Source organism: Cinclus cinclus, chromosome 5, assembly GCF_963662255.1.
Source record: "Cinclus cinclus chromosome 5, bCinCin1.1, whole genome shotgun sequence".
In the NCBI taxonomy this organism is placed as follows: Eukaryota; Metazoa; Chordata; class Aves; order Passeriformes; family Cinclidae; genus Cinclus; species Cinclus cinclus.
This window is the reverse complement of record NC_085050.1, coordinates 73,124,491-73,134,823: the sequence shown is the minus strand read 5'-3', so window position 1 is coordinate 73,134,823 and position 10,333 is coordinate 73,124,491. Positions and strand designations below refer to the sequence as shown.

The 10,333-nt window shown below is 51.1% G+C and overlaps 1 protein-coding gene across 1 annotated transcript; it reads left to right on the top strand.

The window, feature by feature from the left end:
* The first annotated feature begins 3,231 nt into the window (after positions 1–3,231).
* GRSF1 (G-rich RNA sequence binding factor 1) lies at positions 3,232–9,403 on the top strand. The gene is made up of 10 exons (XM_062494066.1): positions 3,232–3,390; positions 3,479–3,623; positions 4,289–4,444; positions 4,727–4,867; positions 5,681–5,810; positions 7,485–7,645; positions 7,771–7,898; positions 8,452–8,587; positions 8,800–8,883; positions 9,283–9,403. Exons 1-9 carry the CDS (start codon positions 3,232–3,234, stop codon positions 8,856–8,858), a joined length of 1,215 nt encoding a protein of 404 aa, XP_062350050.1. The 3' UTR covers positions 8,859–8,883; positions 9,283–9,403.
* Positions 9,404–10,333: the final 930 nt, after the last annotated feature.

Genomic DNA, 10,333 nt, shown 5'->3' with positions numbered 1-10,333 from the left:
AATTGCAATCCCATTTTCACGGAAAAATCTGGCTGTGTTTAGGTCAGTAAGAAGGCAGATTTTGGAGAGGGCGCAGGACAGGCAGCACGACCCCCAGGGATTCGGCCATCCCAAAAACCTCACGCTGCTGCAGGAAAAGCTGATGGCTCTCAGATTTAGCAGGCACGTTTCAGCACATGAAAACAGGCTACAGTCCCACACAACACTCACTTTCCATACAGCGCGTCAGGGGTTTCAGCTCTAACGCCTTAGGTGGCCACACAGTCATCTGCTTCCCTCACAGTTTTAAATGCTGAAACTGCATTTTCCATTCTGCGTCCTTCAGACTAAGTCAAAATGCCAGGTCAGTGCATTTCTGAGTAAATTAAAATTACACTACCGTTTTTAGGACACCTTTAAAATCCAGTGTTTTACTGGGCAGCAATGGTGTAATTAGAAGGCATTTCACGACGTTTGCGATCCTCCTTTTGGCGAGCATTCGGGTCTCGGGGCACTTTGTAACAGATGATGTCACACTAAGTTGGCCACGTAAATCAAAGAGAAATACATCACTGATCTTTCCGGCACATTCCTGCTGGGACACGAATAACCTCCGTTCCCTGTTCCCACCCATACACTTCCTTCTACCCACAGAACGTTTTCTTTTAGCGGCAAGTTAAAATTCATCGTCGGTTACTGCAGTAGGAAATGCTTGGCCGGGGGAGACGCTGATGTAAGGTGCAGGCTGGATGTCTCACATGAATATTGGGCGGGCTGAGGGTCACATGAAGGGCTCTCTCTCCCGACCCGGGGGCCGGCAGGGAGCTGCAGCCTTACGCAAGGGCTGACCCGCTCCCGTGGCCTCGCCTCTGTCATCTCCGTTTACCCAGCGCACTGCAGAGCCGGAAGAATTCCTCTGGAAGGGCCCTCCGGCTGGCAAAGGGCTTCTCTGCTCCTGAGCTGGAGCCCTCAGCTTTTCAGCACAGCTCGGTAAACACAGAACATTCCTGAACGGCTGAAAGCGGCATTAAAGATGAGACCACAAAACTGAACGTGTATATAGGGTTGGGAATACAAAAAAAGGGAAACAACATTTTGTTTTCAAAAATAACACAACATATAGATCATTTTGGGAAATAGCACGTGAGGGCAGAAGGCTGATTTTTCTTGACTGACAGCAGATTACACAGAGGGGTAAGGAATGTTTCCCAGTAAAGGATAAGCACTTGTTTTAATATCACATCCAATGATTTTCTGATCATCATTTTCAGTCCGTTAAGACTAAAGAATAGCTGGTATTGACTATTCTTAACAACAACCTGTTTAACATTATTAATGAAAGAGGCATCCTGCCAGGTAGATAAATTTTCCAAGGCAGCTAAACTCTTGGTCCACAGCAGTATGGAGACATGTCCTGAGATTTTCTATTTTTAGAGGAAGATTCCCTCTCCTAAAGCAGACTTCATTAAAGAAGAAGTTCTGCCGAAGTGAATAAATGCAAATTCTCTTATCCTAGGATGACCTTTATATTCTACCGTAGGTGCAGAGGCTCTGAGCCATCACGTAACTAAGGAAGCTCTGAGATTCCATGGAAAGTTGAGTGCCAGCAGTCACCCAACAGCACAGCGCCCTCTAAAGGTAACTCTCGCAAACCTGACAAGTTGCCAGACAAGCAGCGGTGGGTGTTTTTTTCCTGTACTTGGGAAACAAGCAAATCAAAGGAAAAATGGGTGGAAGATGTGCATCCCTTCAAGAGACTCTTCCTTGCACCCTGCGTGGGTCACAGGAGAAGAATGCACCTAACATTTAGGGATCTGCTTAGTCAGTGAAACTGAAAGCACAAAAGCCAATCTAGATATAGATAAGTGCTCAAGTTGAATTCCAATAGTTTTCTCATTTCCCCCCCCCTCCTATAACATTTGTTTGCTTATTTAAAGAAGGTTTTGAAGAGAAACCTGGCGAGTAGGCTGTGAAAGACTGGAATGTGAACCACTTGGGCACCAAGGTAAACATTCCTTTGAAAATGTGCACAGTATGTGATTTACCTTGAAAACTCAGGAGGGCTGAGAGTTCTGTTGTCAAGGGGCCCTGCTATTCTCAGGGTTACAGTCTGCCATGTCAAAGTTTGTTACAAGGAATAGTTTACAAAAGCGTCAGCCAGCAGCAAGAGGGTGCCTTAAAGTAGCTTGTTCACATTTTCAAAACGGTGATAAGAAATGTTCAAGGCTTCTGATAAACGAGTGTGTTGGCAGCACAACAGGATGGAAGACTTGTGCTGAAAAACCCAAGATTGTATTTTGGGTTTGATAGTCTGCAATGGCTCGAGATCACAACTCTTACTTGGTGATCCCCAGGGTAGAGCTACAGGGTGCTGGAAAAGAGAGGAGTATCTTGGCTGTCATGGCTCTCGTGATCTTCCTGATGCTGGGATCCTGCCTGGCCTGGCCCATCCTCCTCCTGAATGGCTGCTTGGATGCCTGCCAAAACCTAAAAAAATGCTTTTCTGGGTTCAGCAGGACCTACCTTCCCCACGTGCACACATAGGGGAAGCCAGTGGCAGGTCTTTCCCCCTTATTCCTCCTGGATGCATCAATCACTGAAGGACTGTCTTCCCAGGCCACCTGGAAGGGGAATATTCTTCACCAATGGGTTCGGCCAGTGCTGCCTCTGAGACCTTCAAGCAGGGATGAGAGTGAGGGGGAGAAGATCATCTCTCTTGGAAGATGAGCCCTGCTCACCCCACCTGGAATGCTGCTTCCAGCCCTGGGGTCCTCAGCACTGAAAGGACATTGACCTCTTGGACCAATTCCAGAGGAATTGGCCACCAAGGTTAGCAGAGGGAGGGAGCACCTCTGCTTTGAGGAGAAGCTAGGAGAATTAGGATGTTTTCAGCCGGGAAAAAAAAAGCTCCAGGGTGACCCAACTGCGGCCTTCTAATGCCTAAAGGGAGGCTGCAAGAAATACGGACACTACTTACAAGGGCCTGGAGTGACAGGACAAGGGGGAATGGCTTCGCACTGACAGAAGGCAGGCTTGCACGGGATGTTGGGAAGCAATTCTTCCCTGTGAGGCCCTGGCACAGGTTGCCCAGAAGAACCGTGGCTGCCCCGTCCCTAAAGGCGGGCACCCCCGAGCGCCGGGGGGAGCCGGCGGTGCCCGGGAAGCGCTTCCCGTGCAGCGGCTGCCGGGACGGAAGGAAGGAAGGAGAGCGGGAGGGAGGGAAGGTCGGGGGGCGGAGCCGCGATCCCCGGCATGGCCGTGGTCGCCGCCGCCCGCCGAGCTCTGTCCGCGCTGCTGCTGGGCCGGGGCCCGGCGCTGCCGCCCGCGCTGCGCCTGTCCCGGCCCGCCCCGGCCCCGCTCCCGGCCCCGCTCCCGGCCCCGCTCCCGGCCCCGCTCCGCGCATACAGCCAGGTACGGCCGCGCGAAAATGGCGGGCTCCCACCCCTGCGGCCTCCCGCTTCTCACCTTCTCGGGGCTTTCTCTCGTGTGTCCGTGACAGGTCACAGATGCTCCGTCCCACGAAGGTCGTCTGTCACAGCAGGAGCCCGCCTCACCCAAGTCGGAAAGCGACACTGTCTATCTCGTCAGGGCGCAAGGATTCCCGTTCTCGTGCACCGAGGAAGATGTCCTTACCTTCTTTGATAGTATGGGTGTTCATTTTCCTGCCTAACTGTTCTGCATTCTGGTATTGAGCCCGTTAGTTCATTATTACTTAACAAAAGGAAAATTGAGAGGTCGTTAGCCAGATAAAGATGAGGTTTTATTATTGCTGCAAAATTATTCACAACTAACGCATATAAAGGAAATAACCAACGTCCAAACTGCTCGGCACTGACTAGAAGCTCATCCACATGGTCCCTTAAACTTAATTGGACAAGTCTTTCCCTTCTTAATCAGTGTCTCCACAGCAAAGGCAGTCCAGTTCAGTGATGTTCTTACAGGCCATTTTGGCTGCCCCAAACTCCTCTCTTTTTAAGAAATTGGAGATTTTGCAAATTAGTGTAAACTGCAGTGTTGTTTTCTGATCCTCATTGATAGCTTTTACATACCCTTGTAGGGCTGATCCTCCCTACTGTCATACGATGCTTCATCTTCCCAGGGGCCAGATGCAAGTTTTTAAATTACTTGCTAGCCTGCCAAACTAAAGGAAGTCAGTTTGACATTAGACTTCATGTTAGAAATGCAAGTGTTCACCCTTTGTCCTGCAGTGCTGAGGGGATGAGCCCCCAGCCCTGTAGTCAGGACACAGAGATCCACCTGTCTGATGCAGTCCTTTCTGTCCCTGTGTTGTGTGTCCCTTGCTTTGCAGCCTGCAGAATTCGAAACGGTGAGAACGGGATACACTTCCTCTTAAACAGAGATGGGAGGCGCAGGGGGGATGCCCTGATCGAGATGGAGTCCAAAGCAGACGTGCAGAGAGCCCTGGAGAAGCACCTGAGGTACATGGGCCCACGCTACGTCAAAGGTGGGTTTGGAGCAGCAGGAGCTGTGTGTCAGTGAAATTCCCCAGGGAATGAGTACTCCTTGCTTAGTGAAAGGGCGCAGGACTGGAGCTGAGCAGCAGGTCGGGCACCACTGTGCCAAAATGTCCAGGGAAAGCAGAGGGGCTGGACCACAGGGCAGGGGGTGGGTGAGGAACCAGGATAGAGCTTTGCAGGGGGGCAGAGGTGCCTTGGGAGAGTGCCTGCAGAGCGCTGCCGTGCAGTGCCACGTGGGAAAACGCTCCGTGGCCGCCTTCCTTTTGCAGTTTTTGAGGTGCACGACAGCGACGTGGAGGGTTTGCTGCGGAGCCTGCGGCACGAGTCGCAGGCCATGAATGACGGGGTCGTGCTGCTCCGAGGCCTCCCCTTCACCTCCACCGAGGAGGACATTGCAGATTTCTTCTCAGGTAACTCAGCCTGGGCCGTGCTCTTCCTCAAGTTGATGCTGCTGTTCCTCGAGGCACGAGGCAAAGCACGCGCAGCCTCAAACACTTTGAACACCACAAGGGGTTGCTGTTCCCCAGAAGCCACACAGGCTTTCTGAGCACCTTGCAGAGTTTCCCTGCCCCTCTGACCTTGTGCAGGTCTCACCTAGGATCAGTACTTCCAGCACATCCATTTGGGGCCAGGGGATGCAAAGGAAGGGGCCCAGCTGTGATTTACAGTTGCTACCAGTGCATAATTTGGCAAACTTGAGAAGGAAAAAGGTCTGAGTGATCATTACAGCCCAGGTGAATGCATTTCCCAGCTGTGACATCAGGATGGGTAGGTCACATATGCCACTTGAATCCTTTTGCCAGCTCAGTGCTGGAACAGTCCAGCTCCTGGCTCCCCAAGAGGATATTCTACAGCACAGAAAGTGAAATTCACTGTCTGGCTTGAGTTTTAAAATATACAGGAAAAACCCTACCATAATAAGAGAAAATTTCAAGAGCATTTGTGCTCTGGATCGACTTACTCTCCAGAACCCGGATTCACTTACTTGAAGCCTCAAATTGATTCCTTTTATAAATTAAGTCTGCTGTGAAAACTGCCTTGAAGCAGAAAAAATGGAGTTTAAAGAAGGTACTCAGGACAGCTTAAGCCATTGTTTCAGAACTATTTACATGCTCAGTTAGCTTGGCAAAAAACAGAAAAAGAGAAGGGAAAAGAGCGGCTTTCTGAGCTATAGCACAAGTTTCTGCTGCAGTCGATGCCTTTTTGTCCCCTGCCATCTGCAGGTTTGAGAATAACAGACATAGCTTTCATTTACCGGGGAGATCGAAAAACAGGAGAAGCTTTCGTGCAGTTTGAGACTCCCGAAATGGCGGCCAAGGCCCTGCTGCGGCACAGGGAATATATGGGAAATAGGTGAGTGCTTCCCTGGAGGTCAGGGGGGAGGAGAGCAGGTGTGAAGCACCCGTGTGACTCGGAGCTTCCTGCTGGCTCAGACAGCTCATCTCACGCTCACAGTGCAAGTGAGGGGGGCAGAGGAACCTGCAGCGCTCACATTTTGGGCGATTTGGGGGCCTCTCATAAAGTCTCCAGTTTTTCAGGCATTCCTGAAGACATTCTCATCCCAGTGCAAAGGGGTGACAGCCTCCAGAGTGTGGAACGCTAGATAGACACAGTCTGCCCAGGTCTCAGTGCACAGGGATCCTGCCAGTTTTCCACCAGGTTCCTCTGTGCTTTTGGGCAGTTTTGGGAGCCGTCCTCCCACCCTTCAGCCCAGTGCCCGGCACAGCCGGCGCCTCCTCTCCAGGAGCTCCTGTCTGAAGCATGGCTCACCTACCTGGAGTCCATTCCCAGCAGGAGCTGCCTGCCAGCACACCACACCATCTCCCACCTCTTTGGTGGCCACATCCCCTTTGGGAATTGCACCGTTTAATTGCAGGGCACTGAGCCCCGTGCCACACGCTTCCTCTCAAACAGAAGCACAAGGCCACCTTTTCCCACGCTCATAACATCATTTAGGTTAGAAAAGGCCTCTAAGATCCTCGTGTCCCACTATTGACCTAAACACAGCCCAGCCCCAAACCCTGTCTGTGAGTGCCACATCTTGACAGCTTTTAAATCAGCTGTGCTTAGAAAAGAAAACCCAAACAACCAAGGCTGCTTTTCCCTGCAGTGTTTTCTGACTTCACTAATCTAGAAAACTTTATCTGCACCCCACACAATAAGAGTTTTCCAAATCTTACCTCTCCTCCTGCATACCAACTTCCTTCCTTTTATTTCCTTACTTCCTGTTTCCAGGCTGCATTTCCTTGTGTTTGTCAACCTTCCCATTCATATTAAAAGCAAACAGCTGCTCCACAGGCAGAATTCAATTAATTAATTGACTTATTAGGACTCCCTTCTTGAGTAGAGCTTAGTTCTAAATCTACTGGTTTTTTTTTTTTTTTTTTGGTCAGAACAAGAGCTGACCTGAGTCACCCATCTGGCTCACACACCTCCATTTCCATGTGATTAGCCAAGAAATGGAGAGGTTTTCAAAATTGCTGACAGCTTGCTTCCATTCCTTCTTCCTGTTTTTATCCAGAAATGGCTTCCAGCAGTGCCCATTGCTAAGTGAGGACTCGGGGTGGGGGGGGCTGAGCTGTCAGCCTGTACACAGGGCTACTTCCCTTACTCTGGCTGCTCCCTTCAGGAAGGGTGGAAGGCTTCATTCTCCCTTGGATGTCCATACTTCCTTTTCATCACACTGTTTCTCCCATGCTCTGGAAATTACCTGATTTAACAGTGCTAGTGAAATCCCATCAATTTCATAAGCATATGGAAAATCTCATGGCTCCACTGAAGTATTTCCTGTGCATCTTGTGGGTTTGTCTGCTCTGGCACCTGTTTTGGGGCTGGGTAGAGTGTTAGATTAGGGGTTTGTAGGAATCAGTAGCGAGGGAAGAACGGCCTCAGAGCTAATTCTTGAGTGCCGTGGCAGGGCTCTCACCCCCAATACCTGAGCAGAGCCAAGGCAGGACATAGCTGGAAGGTGCCTTCTCCAGGCCCTGAGTGCCAGGTGTGCCACGTGCTCTTTCCCTTTGGCTGCAGGTACATTGAAGTGTACGTGAGCAGAAAGCACCAGATGCAGAGGCACGTGCCCTACAGCAAGCAGGTGATGGCCTATTCCAGGGAGAGAAGAGAGTATGAATCCATCTCTGAAGACAGGGGCTGGAGAGACGCTGGAGGCTCCTGTGCCAAAGGAGAAATCAGTGAGTCCCTCCCTGTCCAGAGTGTTCCTTGAGGCCCCTTCGTGTCACCTCGCGTGCCCACAGCTTTCACATGAGGGAGGGGGGCACTGCAAGCACTAATGATGGCTTTTCCCTCCATTCCACAGAACTGTGCAGGGAAGGAACAGAAAGCTCCAGAAACGTTCTGGAATCTGAGAAGACCTCATCATTACCAGAGCACTATGTCCACATGAGGGGTTTTCCTTCCCAGGCTAGTGCCCAGGACATAATAAATGTGAGTAACAGGCTACGGATGAAGTGTGGTTCTGTCATTACCTGTGCAAACCCTCAGTTAATTGTTACAGCTGCAGGAGTTGCAGGCTTTTAGTTAATTAGTGTCTGTTTGTCCTCGGTGCTGTGTGGCTTTGGACAGCTGTGGCCTTGGGCACAACAGCGATCTGCTCCTCTCTATGAGTAAGAAGGAACTAAGGCTTGCTGGGATGTGTTAATATCCATCACTAGGCTAGAATCCAAAGCCAGATTTCAGAGTAGCTGACCGCACAGAAGCGTTAGCAGTGTACATGGAGCTGCACTGATGTGTACAGAACGTGGGTGCCGTGTTAGGATTCCTGTTCTTGGCAGGAGTTCCTATGCCAGGAGCTTACAGGGGGTGGGACAGGTCACTGGGGAGTGCCCCAGCTTCACCCAGATGGATCAGGGAGCCTTTTGCTGCTCAGGAGCTCAGACCCCCCGCCATGGGCTGGTGAGTTTTGGGAGTAAAAGCATTGTTTCTGGGGAATAGGATGCACTACTGCTTCTTTCTCGCTAAACTCTTTGCTGCTTTTCAGTTTTTTGCTCCGCTGAGGCCCACAAGGATCTTGGTGGAATATAACTCCCATGGAGATGCCACAGGACAGGCGGAGGTGCACTTTGAGAGCCACGAGGACGCAGTCGCAGCGATGGCCAAGGAGGGGTCACAGATGGGTAAGTCAGAAAAAGAAAGGGGACCCTACAACCCTGGGACTGAGACCTCAGGGGGTTTGGCACAGCTCATCCAACTACTGTTGCACTCCTCGCAGGGATCATTTGAGTGTAGCCTTCCAAGTTGTGCCCTGGGCTTTGCATAGAAAAAAAAAATAAATACAACATAACACGTGCAAGTGTCTGACCTCAGCTCCCTTCTCTTCCATTCCCAGACAGCTGTGCCATTGAATTGTTCCTGAACGAACACCCCAGGGGCAAGGAGAACTGCTAGTGCCAGCAGCAGCGGCGCAGGTTTGGTAAGCACAGCCGTCCCCGAACGGCCTGCTGCCTTTGCAAGGCTCACACTCTGCAGTGTTCCAACCAGCCCACAGGGGAAAACACAGAGGGGCTCAAGGGAGCCACCCCCCGGCCTGACACCAGGTGTCCAGCCTGGAGCCCACAGCCTGAGGGTGCCAGTCCCCCAGCATGGAAAGCTCTGATGGGGTTGTATTCCCTGTCAGGAATTAAACAGCCCCCAGCCCCTGTGCCTGTGCTGCAGCCCCACCTGGAGTCTGTGATGTTTTCATATTGCCAAAATGTACTTTTTCATTCTAACAGAGGATTAACGAGGAATGCAGTGGGCATGGGAGAAGAAAAGGGAAATGTAAGCCACAGTGAGGGAGTGAGTGATTTTTTTTCCTCTTCCTTGCTTTTAGGCCCAGCGAACACATTCCCTGGGTTTGAGCACCAAGATCAGGTCCAAGCGTCACCACTCAGCGAGGAGGACAAGCCAAGACTAGTTCACCCTTGTGTAAGAGCTTGTAATAAAGGTGAGGGGCTGCGAGGTGTTGCACCAGCAGCAGCTGCAGTGGGAATGGCCAAGGCTGCAGGCAGAGCAGTCCTGGGCTCCAGGTGCATCAGGTTACATTAATAAAACACCAGGATTGCCAGTTAACAGCTGAGTGATGTCAGTCCTCACAGGGTGCACACTGTTCCTCGGGACCCTCTCATACCTCCAGCCCAAGTGGAATGGGATAGAAAGAGCACTCAGGAGGCAGGATATGGATGATCAAGTCTTTTTATCACATGGAAAAATCAACATTGCAAAACCTGCCCCCCCTTGCCAAGGTCCGGGCGTGAGCCCACCCTGGCATCACACAGACCACCTGAGCACGGAGGGAGCTGGCAGCCAGCAAGGTCCCACTCCCACCTTCCCCAAGGCCAGTCCCATGGCAGCCACCAGTGCTGTGCTCTGGAGGGGCTCAGTCACCTCCCTGCTCCATGGAGTTTAACTCTCCATTTCCATTTTAATGCTCCCTCTGCATTGCCTGGGTTTATTTTCTCCTTGGGACGAGTCACACGGGGGTTGGGTGCAGGAGTTCACATTATTGGATGTGTACAGTACATACCCAAAACTACTGCCACTAAGGTCAGTGTGTTCTCCATCCACCTCCAGTGTCTCACCCCTTCAGAGAACTCGGGAATTGACCTGAATTCCAGACTTTTGTTATTGCAACACTGTTTGCAACTCCTGCCATACTTTTGGGGATACCAGCAAGGAAGTGGGTCATGAAGCTGCTCTGGGGGGCAAAAGAGCAGAGCCATGTCAAAGGTGGGTGGCTCAACATGCCAAGTCCCAAGAGGATCTAGAGAGATGATTCCTGGTACAAAGCAATACCAACCATGTCAGTACCTCAGCTCCAAGAGGTTCTTTCATGTTCTTCCAGCCAACCTAGTGACTAGAACTCCCCTCTAAGGAATTAACCA